At 38.5% G+C, this 24,068-nt stretch overlaps 1 protein-coding gene across 2 annotated transcripts; it reads left to right on the top strand.

Moving 5' to 3' along the window:
• The first annotated feature begins 962 nt into the window (after nt 1–962).
• On the top strand, nt 963–23,168 carry EMB2083 (AAA-type ATPase family protein). 2 transcript variants are annotated; one of them, XM_077361787.1, is made up of 13 exons: nt 963–2,460; nt 5,640–5,812; nt 6,565–6,666; nt 6,770–6,934; nt 7,493–7,633; nt 10,936–11,094; nt 11,748–11,833; nt 12,087–12,165; nt 15,496–15,618; nt 15,731–15,787; nt 15,890–16,146; nt 22,299–22,442; nt 22,911–23,168. In XM_077361787.1, exons 1-11 carry the CDS (start codon nt 1,146–1,148, stop codon nt 16,103–16,105), a joined length of 2,616 nt encoding a protein of 871 aa, XP_077217902.1. In that variant the 5' UTR covers nt 963–1,145; the 3' UTR covers nt 16,106–16,146; nt 22,299–22,442; nt 22,911–23,168. The 2 variants fall into 2 exon arrangements, with proteins under 2 accessions (XP_077217902.1, XP_077217897.1); XM_077361782.1 differs by having other exon boundaries at nt 22,875–23,168.
• The last annotated feature ends 900 nt before the right edge of the window (nt 23,169–24,068 follow it).

Genomic DNA, 24,068 nt, shown 5'->3' with positions numbered 1-24,068 from the left:
AGATGGGCAGAAATAGAGCATGAGAATCTCAGAAGCGACTCCAAGTCCTTCTGAAAAATCCCGTAATTTTAGTCATTGAAAATGAGGAAATATGTTAAGTTAGTGTCATAACAAAATGAGGTGTCTACCCTTTGCCAAGTCCTCTCCATCCTTCATCCCTATTGCTATGTTTGGTTACCTATTTTTAAGGAGATTGAGGGGAGAACATCTTCTTAAGATCTTCTTGAGAATGTTTGGTTGCCTTTTAGGCTCTGTTCACTTGCGTTTCGGGGAAAGCAAATCCCTGGAAAACAGCCTCTTTTTTCCTTGACAAGACAAAATTTTGGTGTTCACTTGCTTTCCTGAGAAAGCAACAAGCCTAGGTGGAAAATGTCAAATAATGACATAGAAATTGCCAAAAATATGTGGAAATGTCTCTTTTCTCACAAGTGTGAGAAACCAAATCCCACTATTTTGGTCGGATTTGCTTTCCCGGGAAAACTAGTGAAAAAGGTGGGCAAGCAATTTCTCGGGAAACCTTTTCCTGCACAGTTCCTGCGCACGTGAACAGGCGCGGGAAACCTTTTCCTACACAGTTTCCCTGGATTTCTTTTCCTAATGCCACGTCAGATTCCCGGAAAACCTTTTCTTTTCCTTTCCCGGAAAAAACAAGTGAACATAGCCTTAAGGTCTTTGACCACTAGCTAGCGCTGCCGGGCATCATAATTATCCCTCATTCTCTTGCAAAATAGAAAGTTAAAAAGACAAAATTATTTAATTAGGCTCTGTTTCTTTGGTAATGATTCGACGGTTAGGATCATTTGATCAAATAAACTTTATTGGACGATATTAAAGACCCCACCTGATGTACGGTCTAGACCAGGGACCCCACCATTCAATTAATTGGGGCGAGTCACAATTTAGTGTGGTGTTCTGAACCACCAAAATCTCACTTTACTGTAGTCTTTATACTCGCACCCCGCCAAAAGAAACCTTGTTCGATGCCATAGCTATCCTTCCTCATCTTCCCTCGAGAAGATTAGGGCGAAACTCCGAATTCTAATTTGCATTTGAGGTTAGGGCGAAACTCCGAGTTCTAGGTCCTTAACCTTATCCAAAAACGGTAAGATAATCTATATTCGTCTTGAATTTATCTGTTAAATGTCATGGACTGTTGCATTCTCGGTTCTTCGCGATTCTCATCATTTTCCTTGAGAAATCCATCTAGAATCCATGCAAGTAATCGATTATTCCACTCTCATTTGTCGATTTCTTGCCACTCGACACAATCAAAAGACTCCGATGAGGAAAAAACGAAGAGAAACCTCTCTAAATTGCTCGAATTCTCTGTAACCCTAACCCTAGTTTCTTCTTTGCTTCCTCAATCTCCAGCCCAAGCTAAAGTTTCAGAAAAAAAGCGATCGACTAAAAAAACTGAGGTTTTATCGCCCGAAGAACTGAAATCATGGTCACAAGGGCTTCCAATAGTTTCTGATCGGATCCCTTATACAGAAATACTGAAATTACAAGAAGAAGGAAAGATTAAACATATAGTGAAGCTTGCATCGGCTAATTTAAAGCAAAATCCTGATTCTGTTCTTGTAGTTTTAGAGGATTCTAGGGTTTTGAGAACTGTACTACCTGCAATTGAAAGAGATGAGAAATTTTGGGAGTCATGGGATAGGTTAGGGCTGAATTCATTGTGTATTAATGCGCATACGCCTCCGATTAAGAAACCTGAGGTTCCATCACCATATTTAGGGTTTCTGTCAAAAATTCCTTTTAAGTTGTTATCAAAAGTGAAGACAAGGCCACAGTCTAAGAGGGCGTTGGAGCTTGAGATGGCAAGGAAGCAATTGCAAATGCAAAGGAAAGCTGAGTTGGAGAGGGTGAGGAATGAGCGCGAAATGATGGAGAGGGCTATTAAAATGCAGAAGAAAATTGAGGAGAGGAAAAGGAAAAAGGAGTTGAATAAGATAAATTATGAGCAGTCGTTGAGACGGGCGAGGAAGAATTATCAGTACATGGCGCTTGTTTGGGCTAACTTGGCAAGGGATCAGAATGTGGCAACTGCACTTGGGTTTGTGTTCTTCTTTATATTTTATAGGATAGTTGTTTTTAATTATAGGAGGCAAAAGAAGGATTATGAGGATAGGTTGAAGATAGAAAAAGCGGAGGCGGAGGAGAAGAGGAAGATAAGGGAATTGGAGAAGGAATTAGAGGGTATTGAGGGTGATGAGGGTGAGAATGAGGGGGGAAACCAGCAGGATGATTATTTGAAAATGGCAATGAAGTTCATGCGTTCGGGTGCTCGTGTTCGTCGGGCACACAGCAAACGGTTGCCTCAGTATATGGAGAGGGGATTGGATGTGAAGTTTTCGGATGTTGCAGGGCTTGGGAAAATACGGCTTGAGCTTGAAGAAGTTGTGAAGTTTTTCACGCACGGAGAAATGTACCGCCGGCGGGGAGTTAAAATACCAGGTTTTAGGATTTGATTTTGAACCCAATTGCATTGCCTTTCTTTGTTCTATTTCATTTTATATTTATCACAGTGTGAATTCAAATTATGAGAAATTGATATGTCAAACAAATGTTTTCACGTCCAATTTTTCATTTATCACTACATCTCGTTACCATTCAAAAAAAAAAAGAAAAAAAGAAAAGAAAAACAAAACAAATGTTTTCACGAACCCTTAGAAAATACTCGTAAGAACAAAGTGAAAGCTACCCAATTGCATTGCCTCTCTTTGTTCTGTTTCATTTTGTATTTATCACATTGTGAATTCAAATTATAAGAGTCAAACACATGTTTTCAAGAACCTGTAGAAAATATGCGTATTTATTAGAAATTGATATGCCAAACACATTTTTTCAAGAACCCATAAAAAATACTTGTAAGAAGAAAGAGAAAGCTATTTTTAGTGCTATACCAATTTTGAATAACCATCTAGACCCGTAATTGGTGTTTGGTTGTTGGCTTGTTGGTCCACATTGTGTATGGGATCGGAGCATCATTTATATCAGTTTTATATCACATTTAGCACAATATAGTTATCATTATGCAGGATCCATTTTTCACACGAGCACCCGAAGTAACATCGCCAGATCTCTGGATGGGGAGTCAAAGAACTATCATTTATGTGACTAGAAAGAAGATGCCCATTTGTAAAGAATTTTAGTTTTTCTGTTTGAAGAAGTGAAATTTTATATATAAAGAAAAACAAGCCAATGCGGGCTGCAAATACAAATGGAAAACAAAGCTCTAAAATATCCAGTGGTTAAGCGGTTGAATTGTGCTGTGGGAGTTCCCTCAACCCACACCTAGCTCATTGTTCTCCCAGAAAATCCCCCCGAGACCCAAATTTGTTCTATGGGACCCTCAGCGGGTTTAATTCTCACATTGTAACACATTTTTGACTTTGACATTGACCAATCCAATGGTATTTGATTTCCAGAGAACTACCAAATAAGAAGCATCCCAAGCCAAAATATTGCAAATCAGAGCACCATTAGTTATATCGTCATTGGAGTCATTTATTGTATAGATGACATAGAGTAGCATCCTTGTAGATATTCTTCTCTGTGGGAACTCATATTGGTGAGATTATAGAACTAGAAGTTCCCCATATGTAAAGAATTTTGACCTCCCAAGTCAAATGCTCAAAGCTATATTCTTCCAAGTTGTATTCATGCTGGTGAGCTTATATAGCTAGAAGGAAGATTTTCTTGATGTAAAGATTTTTTCCTCCCAAGTCAGAGCTTCTTGATCTGTCAGAAAATCACTTCAATGACGCGGAGTTAATTTCAAGAGTCTTCATAGAATTCCATATTTCTCTGTAAGCCTCAAGGAGGATAGATTGTCAAATCAGTATAAGGAGGCAGGAATTGATGAGCCAAGTGGGACTTCACAAAAACTCCCAGCCTAGCTTGCTAGAGAGAGAGAGAGAGAGAGAGAGAGAGAGAGAGAGAGAGAGAGAGAGAGGGGGGGTTAGTCACGTGGGATTTTAAACCCCCTAGGGATTTCCTGAACTGTCCATCACTCTTGGGAAGTCCAATGGATTGTGGGTCACTCTGAGAATGCCTGGGAATTTTCAAGCAGGGACCTCAGAAGGCGTTTCAATTCGAAGTGATTGGGGCTTTAGACTGTTGCATTAGTCATGGAGAAATGGGGCATTGTAAAGTGCTAAAAAATTATAGATTCTAATTTTCCACCTTTACCGCAATGGCAGGAGCCTCGTGCACCGGGCCACCCTATTTTTTACCATAGGAAGTTTGTGGGGCACCTATGGTGGGTCCAAATAAATTAATGTTGTGGGTCCCACTAAAATGGGTTAGTAGTAAAGAAATAGTAGATTGTGAAGTCCTAAAAGGCTTTACATTCCAATTTTTACTATTATCCCATTCCCAAGAAGTTTTTGGGCTCAGTTGTGGGTCCAAATAAACAAATGTTGTGAACCTATCCATGGCGAGGACCGATAAATAATCGGATTAGATTATGAAAATAGGTGGGCTACTTGCCAATTTTTAGCCATTTTTCTATGAGATAGGGTTATTTTAGTTTTTTTATGAGATGAGGGGATTTACCGTTTTTATGACATGAGGGTATTTTGGTCTGTTACATAAAATAAAGGTATTTTCATTATTGTCCATGAGATAAGGGCGTTTTAGTTATTTTTTATGATATAAGGATATTTTCCATGACATAAGAGTATTTCAGGGTTGTTTCCTTATTAGGATTTTTTTTTCTAATTTTTTTATCATTTTCCCATTAGATAAGGGGTATTTTGGTCATTTTTCATAATGAGTGTTTTATTTCTTTTCTTTTTTAGAAAAGTTTCTATTTTTCTATTTTTTGCTTGTTTTTATGAGGTAAGGGTATATTGGTCATTTTCATGAGGGGAAAGAGCTGTCGAGTAGAACTTTGAAGTTCTACTTGTTTTAGAAGGATTCTCGGGTGAGCCTTTTAATAAGAGAATGGGAATTTGGTAGAATTTCTGGGCTAAATCTTGGACCTCCCGACCAACTCGGGTTTTCGGAGTGGAAGCTAAAACTCGGGTGCGACTAATGCGTTACTCCTCAAGTCCTCCAGAGTTTCCCAAAGTCCAACGCAACTAACTCACTAGAGTTGCAGCCGAAATTCTTTTATAAGTTGACTAATCTGTTTTAACTGCTGAGGCAGTTGAAGTTGCTCTTCAGGTCACAATGCAAGTTTTTTTTCTGAGCAATTTTTTTTTGAATGGTAATTATCTTAGCAAGTTGTTCTCATTTTCTCAAACAATGCAAGTTATTTTGGTTTCCTACTTATTGTTTGAAGCATGTGATAGTTAGCAATGTATAATTTTTTTCCTGTGAGAAGGTAGCCGTGCTACTCTCCTTACGCATGACTCTCAGCTAGCCCATTCTGATGTGTATGTTGTCATAGACTTTGAGTTCAGCTGTTTCTGCCCAGAAGTAGAAACTTTACACCTTTTCTTTTTCACCTCTTAAATGAGTGCCAAATTATTAGTTCACTCATTATCAAAGTATTCGCCCAATATCATAATCTGCTAAGTAACTGATTTAATATTTAATGTTCTATTATATTTTATTAAAATGACTTCTCTGTGTGCAAATTCTTTTTAGTTGAAGTGTCTCTGTCATATAACATCTCGTCTCTTCAGGTGGCATACTTCTTTGTGGACCCCCCGGGGTAGGGAAGACCTTATTAGCGAAAGCTGTAGCTGGTGAGGCAGGTGTGAACTTCTTTTCCATTTCTGCTTCTCAATTTGTGGAAATATATGTTGGCGTCGGTGCTTCTCGTGTGCGAGCACTTTACCAAGAAGCACGAGAAAATGTAAGACTGTTTGGTTGCTACATTCATTTCCAGAACTCATTCATGCATTTTGTTGTTATTGCATTTTTATATAATATTGCTACATTCTAGTATCTTCCACAATTCAAAACCTCAGATTCTGAGGAGAAAGAGGCAAAAGAAAAAGAGAAAAGAAAGTAAGAGCAAAAAGAGGAGAATGAACGGATAGCAATATCAGAAACTAGGGATACTATTATATTTGCCCCCCTCCTTCTCCCGCCGCCTTCATTCATTTAGCCGACCCCAACTAGTTTGGGGCAAAGGCTGTGTTGAGTTGAGTAGAGTATTGCTACATTCTAGTATGGTGGAACTTTGCGCTAATTTCTTCATTGATTTCTGATGTCGCTATTGCATTTTTATATATCGGCATATCTAGGTTGGGAATTACTTTTTCTAAGGAACAAAAATCCTTATATTAGCATTTCTGTCCCTTTAGTTGTGCTGCTATTGGAGTTAGTGATAGGACTAAGCATGTGTTGGTATGTGGACCCGTATGGGTCCCATCACGTATGCGAGTGGTGACACAAGTGAACCACGTATTCCCTTGTGAGAGTGACGTCAGTGATCCTCTATCTCTAAAAAGGGCGGCAACATTTTTCTTATTCCTTATTTTATTCAAACACAATAATTCGTACTTCAGATTGGTGTAATTGTGCGACCATCTGCAGCCCTGGATTTGGTTTTGTTGGATATATGTGATTTAGAAATTATCTGTCTTTTGTTGATTTGTGTAGGCACCATCTGTAGTCTTCATTGATGAGCTGGATGCTGTTGGAAGAGAGCGTGGTCTGATTAAAGGTTCTGGTGGACAAGAACGTGATGCTACTCTCAATCAGGTTCTTTGGTGATATTTAATATGTAACTTCTACTACTATTGCTTAAGGTATCTTGCATATATTATTTATATTCTTACTCTGAGCTTCCAACGATTTATTGTAGCTCCTTGTATGCTTGGATGGGTTTGAAGGACGAGGCAATGTGATCACCATTGCTGCTACAAATAGACCGGATATTCTTGATCCAGCACTTGTGAGGCCTGGACGTTTTGATCGAAAAATATATATTCCTAAACCTGGTCTCATAGGTCGAATTGAAATTCTGAAGGTAGTGACTCAATTCATCAATGTGTGTATGCACGCCTGTTTGTTTGTTTGTTTTTAGGCAATTTGCATTGTGTGAGTTTGTCTTATTTGGTTTCTTTTACTTTTTTTTTTTTGGTATAAGGATGTCTATACCAGTCTTATGATTTTGAAAAGTTCCAAAATGTTTTGCTTGTTTACTGGTCAGTTTTTATGCCCTTTTGTTTTGATTAACGGGAAAAACTTGAATAACGGGAACATTTTGCTCTTGTCATTCTCTAATCGACATAATGTAATTCATTAAATGGTTCCAGTCTCTTTGGGAATTGTTTGATAAAACCTTGATTCTTGGAGGTTTGGTTTCATCAAGGTAAAGGATGATTTACAATAGTAATTTTCATGTTCTTTCCTAAACTATGTATAACTGAAGATTTCAAACGTTTAAACTAGTTATAACTTAAATTAAATATATGTAGGATGCTTTTCATTATAGCAAGAATATCATTTGTTCAGTTTCGTTGATTTTCTGAGTGTAACATTTTGCCTTATGGTAAGCATCATTTTAACTGCTGTTGGTTTATAGGTCCATGCTCGTAAGAAGCCGATGGCTGAAGATGTGGACTATATGGCTGTTGCTAGTATGACTGAGGGTATGGTTGGTGCTGAGCTAGCCAACATAGTTGAGGTTGCTGCCATTAATATGATGCGTGATGGAAGGCCTGAGGTATGTCTCTCTTGTAAACTTTGGACTTTGTGTAATTTTTCACGGAGTTTTGGTTACCCTGATTTGTTGAGGACATGTCTTTGTTGAGGATATGCAGTTATGCATTCTCATACATTCTTATTTTATTATCCTGATTTACATGGTTAACACTTAGTTACCTGAAATCGTCTGCAGTGGTAAATACTGATCACTTCTTTGATGGATCCAATGAAAAAACAAAGGAAAAAAAAGAAATTTTTTGTTTTTTAATGGTCTGGGGAATGGAAACTGAATTACCTTTTGCTTCTCCATGAAAAGAACCTTCTTTTTGTGAACCCAATTTTAAAGAACTCAAAAAAAAAGAAGAGAAAAGTTAAAAAAAGAAAAGAAAAGTGCAGTGGTAAATGCTGATCACTTCTTTGATGCCCCCCCCCCCCCCACACACACACACACATCTGCGGCGGAATCTTGATGGTTCAAGTAAAATCTGGGGACCTATCTTTCCTTGTTTTGGGGTTCGGGTCTTCATATATTGTTGGTGCCTGATAGTAGTTTGCTTAAGTTGGAGGTCGAAGCACTTGGTGCAACAGTTAAAATTCTTTGGGAGGTGGCCTTTTATCTATTCTTCAGTATGTTAGGGAGGAAAGAAACAAGAAGATCTTTGATGATAAGGCAAGATTAATTTGTATAAGCTGGTACCCGATGACATCTTTTAGGGTTTACAAAGGAATTGCAAGGAGGTTGCCTTGTGTAGATTGCCCAGGCCTAGGTTGGTCTTCCAGCGATCCTCCTCTTCCCCACTCTAAACTCTATTACACTTAGCTTTGAGGCAGGAATTGAAGGGGAAATCCGGGGCAGGCCGGTATAGGGTGAGTGTGAGAAATTTTGAGCTGAAATCTTCCCGGTCCAATTGGGATATAGACATCAAACAAAAGTAGAATTAAGAGCACTTTTGGAAGGGCTTTGTATTCTTATGGAAAATATGATCAATGAAAAGACTAATTCCTTCAAAAAGAAATTCAGTCTTCTTATACCAAGGCTTCCCTCTTTACATGGCTTACAGACACCGTCCCAATTTCCCAAATGTTACTTCCTATTTTTTTTCTTTGTCAGTACAGAGAGTTTCTTTGCTCAATTCTATTTGTAACCATCACAGGGCAACGGAATATCGACATGAAATGGAGTGGAAGGTTGGCCAACACCGCTTTGATTAAAGTGATTCTACTACCTAAAGACAACAAACTTTTTTTTTACTAGGGAGATAGCCTCCTTTCCCCATGCTCAATTACGGAGTCCCAAAGGCATTTTGCTGGTCTACCAGAATGCCCAAGTAAGTATGTGTTGGGGACGGCCATTGACCGGACATCGCTTCAAAGCATCTAAGCACGGCTCTAAGATTCTCAACCTTACATATGTGAGGGTTTCTTAATAGTAAGGTGTCATCTGCATTTTGGAGGTGGGATATTTCTATCTCTGAGTGACCAATGTAGAAACCTTCGGTTAAGCCTCTAGATTTGGCCGTAGCCATCATTATGCTAAAAGCTTCTGCCATGATAGTGGATAGGAAATGAGACAAAGGGTCTCCTTGGCAGAGACTCCTAGATGTTTTGAAAATTCCTTTAGGCGGTCCATTTACCAAAAATGACAACCATGTTGACTATAAGTACTTTGACATCTAGTCTCTTCTTTTAGAGCTGACTCCCATTCTTCTCATAAGATATTCAAGAAAGCTCTGGTCAACTCTATGATAGGCTTTTTCCGTATTTAACTTGCAAAGAATCCTCGGTTTACCTGGTCAATGATAGTATTCAATGCATTCATTGGCAAGCATGGCGCCATCAAGTATTTGTCTTCCTTGAATAAAGGCACTCTGGGTTTTGGAAATAATGCCTCCCCACACACCACGAAATAGTTCAACTAGTACTTTGACAAGATTTTTTTTTATAGGCCCACCAAGCTAGACTGATTGGTCAAAAGTCAATCAAGCTTTCCGCCACGTCTCTTTGGGGATAGGGGCAATGCGGCTCCTTTTCACCTACCCAAATTACAACCACCATGAAATTCTTCAAACTTGTCCATGCTATCTTTTTTTATCCAATCCCAGCATGCATAATAGAAAGACATACAGTAGTCATCTGGCCTGGCCTTTTGTCTCTTTTCATAGAAAAGATCACATTTTGACCTCCTTTTAGAAAGGTCATCCAAGACTCACCTTTGATTTCACGTACAATTGCCTAAATTGCACATTCTCCAGGTTAGGAAGACTTCACTCCTCCGAAGAATATAACATTTTCAAAGGAGACTACTTTCAAGGTAATGAAGTTCAAACCCTCAATTCTCATCCCAGTCAGTCAAAGTATGAATTATGGTTACTGCGTCTTTCAGCACTGGCGATGCCATGTAAAAATTCTTTATTCTTATTGTCCTCTTTCAACCATTTTGAATTTGTATCTTTATTTCCATTTCAACTCTTCTTGTAGGATGATATGATTGTATTTTTCCTGAAGTTTGGACCTTTCTTCGGTTTTGCCTGGTTTGAGCTCTCTCTTTGATAAATGCCCTCAATTTTATTGAGTCTTTCTAAAATTGCTGCCTTCATCTGGCCCATTTCGACAAACACATCCTTCGCCCTACTTTTAAGTTCGGACGTAACCATTCTAAGCTTTTAGCTCTATAACAAGTTACTTATTCCAGCCCAGCTATACAACATTCTCAACTTGAAAACTTTCCAAATTAGAAAGACTGAGTTCTTACCTAAAATCTCTATTCATGTTTTCTTTTCATAGTGCCCACCAAAACTTATTAGAATGTTACCCAAAAGTTAAATAAATAAATAAAAAAGGGCGGCCCAGTGCACGAGGCTGCCGCCATTGCGGGGTCTGGGGAGGGCTAGATGTACGCAGCCTTATCCCTGCTTTGCAGAGAGGCTGTTTCCGTGACTCGAACCCAAAAGTTCAATAAAAATCACTAAAAATCTCCATACATCACGATAACTTAATTTGCCCATTTTGTGACAAATGGAGCTATGTAGGGCCCACTATTGATGTTAACATGCCGTTTTAGTTGGCTTCGTTCCTACTTTTGGATCCTGATTGATCTTTTTTTTTTCACTCTCCCGAGGTGTCGTTGCTGATTTTTGGGCTTGTTCATGAACTTTGCTTGCATCGCTCTTGGACCAAAATTAGTATAATCTAATCTAATTTGGGGGACTACCTAAAATACATGTTATATTAACGATGCTACTTGTAGAAGATTATTATTACTGAATTTCTAGAATATTACTTTTGCTGAATTTGATAAACATTCACTCACACTTTGTGTAGATTACAACTGATGACTTGCTACAAGCTGCACAAATAGAAGAAAGAGGAATGCTTGATAGAAAGGATAGAAGCCAAGAAATGTGGAAGCAGCTAGCTCTTAATGAAGCATCCATGGCTGTCGTGGCTGTGAATTTTCCCGACCTGAAGAATATTGAGTTTGTATAGTTCAACCCTCACCCTTTGTTTCTTCATTTACTTAGTTAAATTCCATGGCATTCCTTTTCTATATATTGAACTAGTATAGTAGTCTGCAATCTGCTATTTTATGTCCTTCAAGTTAATGACCATTCAGAACCAATTATAAATTGATGCCAGTATAAAGGGGTGCTTATATAAGAAAGCCTTTTTATATAACAAGTATTTTGTTTCATGTCTACAGGTTTCTGTTTAGAAAGTTGAGGCACGATGAAAGGGATTTTTGTATACAAACAGCTCTAGCTTAGTTTTCCTTCAAATATTCTCTTATTCTTTCTTATTTTTGCTGAAATTACTGTGGTATCCTCTTATGCTGAATTAATTTGCCTTTCGAAACTCAAGCCCCGTGTCTTCAACTTTCACATTCTACTGTGTAAATCTTAATAATAGATTTATTACCGATTTAAAAGTTATCATATTGAGTTCTTAGAAACTTTTGCTTTTGTTGTTCCAGCGAATTTCATATATTGGCAATGCTATTGTCTACCTCAAAACTGTCTTACTTCCTCGTCATTACTTTATTGTAATAGACATTTTTTTAAAATGGTTGTAATCGGCATCAGTATATGCTGGGCTGATGGAAAATTTTGTTTACATTTCATGGTTCTTCTAAATAGGTCACGATTTCACCCAGAGCTGGCAGAGAATTGGGTTATGTGCGAGTGAAAATGGATCAGATGAAATTTACAGAAGGAATGCTTAGGTATTAGGCAGTACTATTTTCTGACCAAATGCTTCCTTGGCTCCAATTTTTAAATTATATAATAAAAAGCTCCTTAAAAAGGATGTTGTTTAACAGTTTTTTTTTTTTTTTTTTTTAAAAAAGAGGATGTTGTTTAAGATTAGTAGGTCCTTAATAAAAAAATTTCCTTTTTTTTCTTTTAGTGGCTTAGCCTTTGTTATATTTCTAGATGTTTAATATCAATCTTCCTCTTCTTTTCTTTCCATATTTGTAGTCGACAATCTCTCCTGGATCATATCACTGTTCAAGTAGCACCGCGCGCAGCTGATGAAATTTGGTATGGCGAGGATCAGGTAAGACAATCTTTGTACTTCTTGCTCTTTTTTTTTTCAAAATTTTGGCATAAGCAGAGGTGGATAGACTTCTTTCGGAATATGCTTGGAGGAAGAATGAGATGCCAAACATAGTACTTTACATTTATGGTTGAGACGGTAGCTTAATTGGATGGTGCTATATTCACAGTCTTGAGGTCGTGGTAAAGATCATACGGTTTGCTATGTTGTATGATTTAGGTTTTACCAAAATGGAAGTGGATGCAAGCAAAATTTGTGGGTTAATAGAACTATCATGATGGATACAAAGGAAAGTAATTTGAGAAGCCAAAATATTGTGAGATTCATCTTACAAAATTAACTAATTTGGTCATGGTTGCGTCCATGTTTTTTCTGTAGGAGCTGCTTTTTTTTTTTTTTGAATGGTACGTAGGAGCTTCTTTTAATGCAGCAAACTTAAGAATGTGTTGCTTATACTTGCAATAATTTTAAAGGAAAACACTTCTAAAACGGGACCCCTTCCCGAAAATAAGGATGGGATGGGATAAGTATGGCCGATCGATTTGGGTGTTTTTAGCATTACTTGAGATAAGCGCCCCGCTTTTTTGTTTTATGTGCACGTGTCACTATAGAATATCCCATGCTTTTTCAGCATGAGATTCCATTTTGCTTGCAACCCTCAATTGAAAAACTGCAACACTGCGGAGACTCATGGATGAAAATTAGTAGTCCAACACCACATCTTTTATTTCGGTATTCTGATTAAAAAATGCTTCATGGGAAGGAAGATTCTGATGGATTGCCTTGTTAATAGTAATACTCTTTTAGGTGAAGAGTCGAGAGATGAAGCTGCCTCGCCAATTGGACCCTTCCCATCGTTATATTGATCTTCTTTTTTTCTTGTCAAGACTTGGGATCAATATCTCCATCGGAAAATAGAGGAAAGTTTAGCAAAGATCAACATTTGAGTGTCCAGATACTGTAGCTCGTAAAAGGTTTATGCCTTCATGCTCAAAAAGAAATGCAGAGGTGTATGGGGTTACTTTATTGGATGTCTCATTTGTTTTGTAGTTCATAGTGTTTTTGACAGGCTATTATGAGTAATGGACTTATTGTTGTTGGCTGCCGTAGAAAATCTGAGAGATCTCTTATCCTTCTCAAAATAGGATCAAACACGATGTGCAGCGAAGGACAAGAAGAGATGCAAGAAAACTAATCACACAGAGCAAGAACACAAGATTTACGTGGTTCAGCAGTGTGTCTATGTCAGTGGGAGAAGAGTTCCACTACTTCAGTTTAGGGTTACAAAACTCTCCTCTTCTCTCGGACAAGAAGGCTCAAAATACTATACAAAAACTATACAACTCGTAACCCTAATACGTGGCTTACATATCAATGCCACTAAATCAGGAAATTACCCAAATACCCTTTAGCGGAAAACCGAATTCAAGACATGCACAACAGCCACCGTGGACAATATTCAATGCCAGCATTTTTCTACATGGATATGATATATGTGCTCCCTTGTTTTGGCAATGCCACACCTCTCTTTATTTTACACTTTCCCAGTTAGTTGTTATAGCTTTTTTGGGAATTTTAAAAGCCTGCAATAGCTAATTAGAAAAATGTAAAATGGAGGAGTGTCATTATCAAAGCAAGGAGTGCGGATATCATCCCCCTTTCTCTACTCTACCTGATGTTGTGTCACCTTGTTATGGTATGCATATGACAAAGCTGCACCAGTATGCCGTGGGCACTTTTTACTTCAAGAGCCGCACACCAGATTGACACCCGGTTTTGAGCATCATTAAGTAATATATCAGCTTGAATGGGAGTGTTAATATTTCGTTAGGCGTGATGTAAGGGTATATTAGTCATTGTATCTGCTATTGACATATAAGTGATGTAATATGTCATTGTGAGTAATGAATAGAGCATACACATAAATTGTGTGCCTCCCTTCTCTTTCTCTTGTCCATTAATGATTTTACATATAAATCATAGATTTAATATCCATAGTAGCTTTGAATCAGTCTCCACAAAAAAACTTTCCATACTGCAGATTATATTTGAACGCCACATCCCATAGTTTCATGTCTTGGATTTCTTTTTTATTGGAAAAACCAATGTGAAAAGGCTGGAAAGAAAGTTGAAAATACCAACGCACCCCATGATTTGAAAGAGTGGCCGTGAAATCTGAGAAAAAGAAGGTGCAAAGCAAAGGCGAATAATTCTCAGGTTATCTTAATCCTTAGCTGAAGGGAAATGGTTGACCGTGAGCCCTTTTTTCTCCATATTTTCATCGAAGCGTGGTTTGATGGAAATGGATCATCAAAACTGTACCTCCAATTGTCTTCCACCATGTATATTGGAATATATTATTGTTCAGCCTTCTTTAGTGAAGGAATACATTAATCCATAATTGTCTCCGGATGTATGCCAGGATTGGAAGTTTCACAATATGAAAGACAAGTCTTCCAAAAGCAATCATTTATCAAAGCCTATATGTTCCTTGAGCCACCAAATATCTTGGAAAATATATCCTTATAGGATACCAGCCATTCCGGTTGTAGTATCTTCCATTCCACGTTACACAGATTCTTTTGAATGGCGAAGTATCCAATGCGGACACATGTCAGATTTCAGTACTTCAGGATTCTTAGCGAGACTTCTAAATCTCTTTTATCTAATTTTTTTCTGAATACTACCACAACTTTAGAATTACTGCATGTTTTGAGTTCTATCCAACCTAAAAGTAAGTTTTTATATAGAAATAAACCATTATGACCACATTATTATGTAAATAAATTAAATAAATTCTGACACGTACCAGTACTGATGCAACATTGCTTCCATTTGAGCTTTGGCATTCGCTCATTCTATAACCATTTCTTTATTATTATATTATTCGGTGCTAGAAATGTTAGTCTCTATTGCTTATAATGTTCTTTTGAGTTTGATACATTTCTTCCTTTTCTAAAGTGTTATGGGTGAGACATAACTGATATTTTGTATTGACTCTATTTTAGTTGAACCACAATAGTTTTGGAAAATTTTACATTTATAGGGGAGGAGCCCCTCAGGTTGCTGCATCTTCTATTTGGGCTTTAGCATTTGATCCTTTTGATCATCTGAGCCACTGCCTCATTGTTTTTGGTGCTAAAGATATTAATTGTATTTCGAGAATGGTCCCATCTGGCTTAATCATGTCTCGTTGAAACATCATTTTCTTTTTTCTATAATGATTCTAGTCATAGATATCTACTTGATATATTACATTTTTGTTTTTCATTGTCTGGGTGCTATTATGACATGCAAAAAAGAACTGTAACACAATGAAATATTTTACAGTTGAGCACCATTTGGGCAGAAACAGCAGACAATGCTAGGTCAGCTGCACGAAGCTTTGTTCTTGGTGGCCTTTCTGAGAAACATTATGGGTTATCTGACTTTTGGGTTGCAGATCGACTTAATGTATGGTGCCTTTTTTTCCATATTTTGTTAAATTATTTGCTAATTATGCTTAGTGGTATTTCTAGCCTTTCTGATATACGGGTTGTATACTATAATTTTTTTTCATCATCAGGAAATTGATTTGGAGGCAGTGCATATTCTTAACATGTGTTATCAACGAGCGAAACAGGTATCCCTTTTACTCAATAAAAGCATGCTAATCACAATACTAGTTAGTTTACAAAACAACCAACTTAAATTCCTCCTCCCACCACCCGCCAATGTGTTACAGATCTTGCAACGCAATCAGAAGCTAATGGATGCTCTGGTCGATGAACTCATCAACATGAAGAGTCTCACCAAGAAGGAGTTCTTCCACCTGGTTGAGGAATATGGTCACCTCGAACCTCTGCCACCTAATATTATTGACATTAGGTTTGCTAAGCTTACAAAATTACAAGAAACTATGATGTCTAAAAAGGAAGCAGTTCATCAGAGCAGTACATGATATTCCAAGAGAATGTTCTCCTGGCTATGCTTGGCTTGAGGGTAAATATTATAATTTTGTGATCCTTGGTTTCCTCATTTTATTGCAGGGTTACTTATATACATTCAGAGTTCTGAACTTTAAGTAAATGATCAGAAACATTTATCTTCTCATATACATTAAAAAACTCATTACTTTTAAGTTCCAAATGTCCTTTCCCACTGTACTGGTGCCTATGTGGCTATGTCCCTGATATATTTCCCCGTCTCGTAATATCCTTGTAAACTGTTTCCTGACTTGCAAAATTCTGTCAACATGAAGAAGGGGAATGATTCGGGTAATAGTTGGATTCGAAGGTGATTTCTGCTTTTGTATATGGAGCTTGTAGAAATTTTGGACTCAGACTTCTAGAAATTGTAATGCTTAATTTGATGTTTGTCCTTAAATCAAAATCCAATAATGTAACTATATACTTTTATATGTAATAACTTGGCAGTGGTTATTCCTCAAGAGGTCGATCCAAAACCCATTTCTTGGGTGGATCCTAAAACTCAGATACTGGAGGTTTTTGTTAACCACATTATTTCTACAAGCAGGGCCTTGGGCCTATCTTACTCTGGATCCGAGGATTAGTTAATTGATTTGTTCAGGGTTGTAGAGGGAAGAGAGTTAGATCAGCGTATGTCATCTGACCCATCCAGCATAGAGGGGATCAAGAAGTTGTTGCGGGAACTAGCTAAACTCAAAATCTGATGTTAACTATGAAGGGCCGCATGGTAGTAAACCTACATTTTCAAATAGGAGAAACAGTAGAAGAGGAGGTCAAAGGGGTCTGGTACCTATTCAATCGGTGTGTCCATGAAGATAATTTCTTGGAATGTGAATGGGTTGGGGTCTTTGGAAAAAAAAGCCCAAGTAAAAGCAGTTGTAAAAGAAAATAAACATGTGGTAGTCTGTATTCAAGAAACAAAGTTGGGGGGGGGGGGGGGGGGGGGGTGAATAGATCTCTAATTCAGAGCTTAGGCGCGAACGCGAACTGGGAATTCGTGGCCTTGGACGCCATTGGGGCTGCAGGGGGCGTTCTTGTGATGTGGGATCAATCACGGTGGGAAGTTCAAGATTCGTGGTTAGGCGAGTTTTCAGTTTCAATAGTTTTAAGGCAAGTCGGGGAACCTATTTTGGTAACTTTCACAGGCATTTACGGCCCAACAGTGCGGAATGACAAGGTCAAGTTATGGGATGAATTAACCGAAGTCAGGACTAAGTGGGGTCATCCGTGGTGTTTGGGGGGGGGATTTTAATGAAGTCAGATGGGTGGAAGAAAGGATGGGGTGCAGGAGATCCAATCAACAGATGGGTAACTTCTCAGACTTTATAGCTAGGAATGACCTGATTGATATACCTATGTCGGGGGCCAAATTCACATGGTCAAGGAATGCTAGGAAGAGTTGGATTGATCGCTTTTTGTTTTGCTCAGAGTGGTTATCCATCTTTCCAGACTCCTATCAAAAGGCTCTTATTCATTCGGTATCAGATCACTGCCCCCTATTGTTGGATCCGAGATTGGGCTCTTGGGGTCCGTCACCTTTTAGATTCGACTTGGCTTGGTTGGAAATTCCTAGGATGGTGGAGTTGATGGGGGGATGGTGGGTAGCTCACCAGGCAAATGGGGCGGCGGACGTGGTCATAGGAGAAAAGCTCAGAGCGGTAAAAAAGAAACTCAAAGAATGGAACTCTAATAGACTGGGGGAACGAACAGGAAGGAAATTGTGGTTATTAGATCGCATTCGTAAGATCTCTGTATCGGATGAGGAGGGGACTGTTGCAGAGGAAGAGTTATTAGAGTTGGGTCGTTATAAGGACGAACACAGAAGTATTCTATTGCAGGATGAAATATCTTGGAGGCAGAAATCAAGAGCTTTATAGCTAAAGGAGGGGGATAAAAACACTGCTTATTTTCACTGCATAGCTAGTGCGAGGAGGAGAAATAATCATATAGCAGCGCTTGAGGTTGACGGTATTCCTTCATACAATCGGGGTGTCATCACCAAGGAAATTCTGGATTTCTTCAGGTCTTTATATTCTTCGGAAGTATTGGTGAGACCAGTTTTAGATGAAGTGCATTTTTCGGTTCTAGACGATCAAAGCAGGTGTGCTCTGGAAAGGCCCTTCACTGATGAAGAGATAGAGTCTGGCGTTTTTTCGATGGCTCGCGATAAAGCGCCTGGGCCGGATGGTTTTTGTTTGGCTTTCTTCCAATCTTGCTGGGAATATGTTAAAGGGGACATCTTTACATTTTTCAAGGACTTCTTTGAAGGAATGGAGCTGGATAGAGGCACTGGAGCGTCATTCATAGCTTTATTGCCAAAAACTAAAGGAGCAGTGAAGGTCTCGGATTTTCATCCTATTAGTCTAGTTGGTTGCCTTTATAAAGTTTTGTCAAAAATTTTGGCGGACAGGCTTAAAGTGGTTTCTTTTTGGAATATGGTATGGTGTTCCGTCATACCTCTAAAAGACTTGTTCCCTGATTTATATGTGGTGGCCAGGGACAAACAAGCTGTAGTCAAAGATTGCTTTGAGTTTCGGGCCAATAAGGTGATATGGAAGCCGTTGTTTTATGCAGAAATTTCTTCGACAGGGAATTGGTATCGTTGGTTTCTTTCTTTCAGATATTGGAGGACAACTACATTAGTCCATCTGGGACGGATAAAAGGATCTGGGTGTGGGACACATCGGGTTATTTTTCGGTAAAATCTTTCCACAAAGGCCTGTATCCGAGTGCGGCAAATCGGTCTGTGGCAAAAGTGTGGAAGATGAAGGTTCCTCCTAGTATATGTTTTTTCGGGTGGATGGTGATTCAAGGACGTATTCAAACGGTAGATTTTTTGAGGGCTAGGCATATGATCATAGTCAATCATTGTGCTATGTGTCTCGAAGCAGAAGAATCGGCGGAGCATTTATTTATCCATTGCAAAGTCGCTTGAGTGGTATAGGGACGGGTTCTGGAGAGATTCGGCATCGAGTGGGTGTTCCCTTCCCAAGTTAAGGATCTATTTGAGGGGTGGGCGTTTAATCCATGGAGGTCAAAAGGTAAAGTGTTGTGGTCGATTTCATTACTGGCTACGCTGTGGGTTTTATGGTCGGAAAGAAACAATCGGATCTTCGAGGGGCGTGCATCTTCTTCCTATTGTCTATATATCAAAGTAGTTGTCTTATCGATTTCTTGGGCCAGGTCTTTGCCATTGTTCAAATTTGTTTCGGCCTTCGACTTGTGGGCGGGATGGACAGTGGTCTGCAGCAGTCAAATACCCACCCATAGAATCGCTCAGCAATGGGTCAATCCTCCAGTAGGTTTTTCTAAGCTGAATTTTGACGGATCAAGCTTGGGTAACCCGGGTCCAGCTGGGATCGGGGGCGTATTAAGGAATTCAGAGGGGAATGTTGTGCAGGCTTTTTCCGGGCCGATAGGAGTCGCCGATTCTACTGAAGCTGAAGTCAGAGCCGCTTATCAAGGAATCCTAATGTTAGGAAGAGAGAGGGTAGCAAACACTATCGTGGAAGGAGACTCTGTAAATGTCATTCGGTGGCTTAGGGGTTCGGTAAATCCTCCTTGGAGATTCCTTCATTTATTCGATGAAATAAAGGATATGTCGGTCGGATGTTCGGTGGATTTCCTTCATATTAGGAGATCTGCCAATGCAATCGCTGATAGTTTGGCTAAAGCGGGCGTGATAAAGCAGTCTCTGGAGCTTTATGACTTTCTTCCCCCTTAATTGCTTTTTGTAATGTTTTTTGTTTTCTTTTTTCTTTTCTTGTATGTAGTTATGGCCTAGTGGGGGGGGCGGGAGGTTTCCTTTCGGTCCTTCCCCTTTTATTTATATATCAGTTACCATTCAAAAAAAAAAACAAAAAAATGCTTTATTGCATCAAAAGAAATTTAATGTTATATTTAAATGTAAAAGAAATTTAATGTTCTATTTGAATGTAATTTTTCTTATTATAATAATAACTGGCTGATATTTCCACCCCCACAATTTTCCATTCCAGTTCCAATCCTTTATGGGTTTGGGCAGTATCTAGTCGCAGCATATTTATTACAAAAAAGGGTTTCCTCTCTCTCTCTCTCTCTCTCTCTCTCTCTCTCTCTCTCTCTCTCTCTCTCTCCAGTGTCCCTGCCCCCTCCTCTCTCCCATCCCCGAAACTTCTGCGCTTACTCTCTCTTGGAGACAACCTACTCCCACCATGGCACAAACCCTATAATCCTATATCGTCTGGATTTACAGTCCTGGCAAGCATATTTTCAACTCTACTGTTCCTTTTGTCGCCACTGCCCCTTCCTTCCCACCCGTGGCAGGTGGACCACCTTCTAAACCAAGATCTTCTGCCTCTTGCTGCCAGATTCAGATTTTTTTAATCAGAAGCGGGATCTTTAAATTCACAAATATCATATCGTTGTAACATCAGAAATTCGGAATGCTCACTGTTTGAAAGAAAAAATCAGTTGGTCCACCCTCAAAACTTATTGTTTATCAGTAAAGGTGGTAGCAGAGCACTTGAACGCGATCATTGAGTTAGTTGTGTTCAACAAAATGCATGAATAGTTTGACAAAAAAATCAGTTGGCAAACAGGGTCGACATTAGAAGACTGTCAATGTTCAATAAAATCACTTGATGGTCACAAAGTTTACATTTAAGACTGTGGGTTACTATTATACATGGCTACCAGTTTGTTCTAGTCTTCTATGTTCAACAGAACCACTTGAACATGGTTACAAAGTTGACATTCAAGGCTGTGAGTTACTATTATCCATGGTTTTTGGCTTGTTTTAGACTTCCAATTCCTTTTTGTATGCCTTCTTCTGAACTTTTCCCTGTTCCCGCTCTTTCCCTTTGTAGAGTTTGAGCTTCCTCATCCTTCTTTTGTTTGTAAAACTTCTGTTGTCTCAGTTACTATTCCCTCTATTTATTTGTGATCTCTCATAAGATGTTAGTTTTTCTTCTGTTATTTTCTTCCATTCCTCTCCTTTTATAGTGACAACCTCAAAAACATTCTTATTCTTTGCAACCAAGCCACACTTTTATTTATTTCAGAACAGGAAGAAATCTGACATTCTTAGGTTTCAAAGTGTCCTTTTTTTCCTCGTATTCATGCTTTCATTTTCCGCTTCATGTTTGAACTGGAGATCCTGCTCTGGCAATTCCGTTGCTGTTTTGTTTCTGCCCATTCTGAAGAAGTTTCATTGCTTCTTTCTCGCTTCTTCTTCCCAATGGGTGGTGTACCATACCCAACAGGGTACGATAAGGGTGTGGGATGCGTGTAAAATATGGCTGAACTGTGTCCTCTTTTCTAGCTCTTTTGTTTTTATTGCCGCTATTGGGTAGGTGCTAGTTCTTTCATCTATAGGCAAAGGTTAAATGATCTTTTGAGCATAAATCTTCTTTATTCTTTTTATATCCCTCATTATAAAGGAAATGAGAATCCTATGAATTTTAAATTTTAAATATTTCTTTGTTCTTTTGATATTCATCATAAAGGAAATAAGAATCCTAAGTTGGAGAGGAAGGTGTTTATTTGTTGTACAAGAGAGATTTGTGTGCTTTTCAAAATTCTCATTGCATTTGGTTTAAAGTTTAAACTATTTTAACATTTTTTAAAGAATCCTTATCCATATACCACTCTCACATATAGGATCCTTGCCACATTTGTATCTTAAGATTTTGGAACTTGAGAATCCCAATACCATATCCTTGCAGTATTCAATTCCCACACACATATCCAGATAACAGTTTGCCCGGAATCTTTCATTGTGAGGTTTCTTCTCTTTACTTCATGTAGTAATTTTATTTTATGACTACCCTACTATCTTTTTAACATGCATTGCACCTTGAGTTTATTTATGTTACTTGTGAAAGCATTACTTTCTTCAGGGCTTTTTCAGCTTGGCAAAATATGGGCTTGGAACATCTAAATGTCAGGGTTTTTTTAATTGCTTTCAAGAGCATTCATATTTTCATCTCATGGAATACCCTTGGTATATTTAATTTGCTAGAATTTGACGCAATATATTTTCTGAATGGCCGAATTTGTGGCCATATTATACTGCACATATGGGAATCTTCGGAGTGTTGCTTATTTGACTTCTTCTCCGAACTCGGACTCCTTATTTAATGAATCTGAAGTATGAAGCATCTGTCTTTTTTTTTTCTTTTGCAGGTTGATGTGCAAGCAAACATAATGTAACATGGTTTTTAAGTTTTAGGCAGCACACTTTTATTGGCTGAGTTTCACATCTCATGTATTCTGGTGTACCTGTGTCTGTTCTTAATCCACCAAATACCAAATCTCACCAAGGACTAGGTGAGTTCTCTTTCCACCTCACTAGAAGTATTTCCTTTTTCAACTTAATCTGTACGCTTTCCTCACCATTTCAAAAAAAGAAGAAAAGAAGGGTTAATCTGCACTCTTTTTAGGTTTAGGCTCTGTCTGTTTTGGATTTTGAGAACCGATCAAGGCCTACATAACAGTACAATCTCATGTCTAAGAGATGATCTTAATTGTTGGATCGAAAAAGTTGTTTTTAATCATTTTTTTAAAATTAATTTTATCATTTATCTTTGTAGGCGTTAAAATGGGTGTGTGTTGAGCATTGGATCAAAGATTTCTATCCTATCCATCAGTGGATCAAATGATCAATGATCCTATTCAACACATCTACATGTCCTAAGTAGATTTTGAGTTTATTGTATCTGATTATCATTTCTTATTAAGCTCCAGCTGTTTCTTTTTCAGCATTGTTTTTTCACTCAATATCATCTGGCATTGTAGCTTGGCTACTGTACTGTTTCTTCTGCACAAGATATCTTGAGATGTTGGTGATGAACCTTACAACTAAGCCAAATTACAAGACTGAAAAGAGAATCCATGTTCTGCAAAATTTCAAGGTTCTGTACTTTACCTCTAGAATCTCATTTCTCATCGGCGCATTCTTTTTATATACTCAAGGAGGGATCAATAGATGTCTGAAACAAAAAACCTCAGTTTTGTAATCAATTCTGTTATTATATTGGAGTGTTTGTATATGAATCTCCTGTGCGTGTTCATGTGAAATTATATGTTGTCTGCCCATTACTGCACATAATGGGGGTAAAACAAAAGTCAGACTTTTATATGGTGTAAGCCCTTATAGTCCCGTATTTTTCAAAAAGTACTGTACGGACCGGATGATCCAAACCGTCGATGTGATGGAACACAATGTAAATAGGTTGCCCGAAAAATCATTTCTATAGGATGATCCCAACCCTCCAATCTTCCCCGGTCCACCCACTTGTAGTGGAAAAATAGTCATAAATACGATTGAGGGGATGGCCGGAGAAAGAAACGGGGTGCTCCCCTAACAAAAATACCATAAGGTATATGGAGATCTCATTCGCATGGTTTAAGTGTGGAGAATCAATGGACATCTTAAAATGTCGCATTTACAAGCTCTTGATCAAGGGGCTCAGATCATGGGATTGGGAGCAATGGGCCTGAGCTGTGGTGGCCCGCAAGTTTCATGGACCCGATCACAGTTGACACGGGTTGCGGGTCCCAATTGTGATAGGCCCACTCGGGTCCAATGGGCCCAAGTGGATGCAAGTTTCTTGGACCCGGTCGACGTATATTTGCAATGGGCCTACTCCTATCCCACTTATAACTGGTCCACTGCCCATCACTGAAGGGCCTGGATAAAAATCTTGTACACGCCTATCACATAGCCACATAGAATCACTAGAGACGACAGCAAAATGATATTGCCACCCCCTTTTTATTTTACTCTGCATGAGAAATATCCCTGAAATCTCTCCCCTTTTGAAATTAAATTTCCGTTAAAATCATCAAAATATTAAAAAAAAATCTCTTTATAATCAAGAATTTCTACCAGAAACAACACAATCCAACTCTCCATTTAAATCTGTTCAAATTTAAATTTCAAACGGTTATTCT

This window comes from Tasmannia lanceolata, unplaced genomic scaffold, assembly GCF_043159265.1.
Source record: "Tasmannia lanceolata isolate RefF3 unplaced genomic scaffold, GAP_Taslan_0.1 ptg000003l, whole genome shotgun sequence".
Classification (NCBI taxonomy): domain Eukaryota; kingdom Viridiplantae; phylum Streptophyta; class Magnoliopsida; order Canellales; family Winteraceae; genus Tasmannia; species Tasmannia lanceolata.
This window is presented reverse-complemented; position numbering and strand designations above follow the sequence as displayed.

Excerpts from the sequence above, each read along its gene's own strand:
- EMB2083 (XM_077361787.1), top strand. The coding sequence starts at position 1,146 with ATGGACTGTTGCATTCTCGGTTCTTCGCGATTCTCATCATTTTCCTTG. Across the intron at positions 11,834-12,086 it reads TTTACAGAAGGAATGCTTAG|TCGACAATCTCTCCTGGATC; the intron begins GTATTAGGCAGT and ends CCATATTTGTAG. Across the intron at positions 15,619-15,730 it reads GGGTTGCAGATCGACTTAAT|GAAATTGATTTGGAGGCAGT; the intron begins GTATGGTGCCTT and ends TTTCATCATCAG.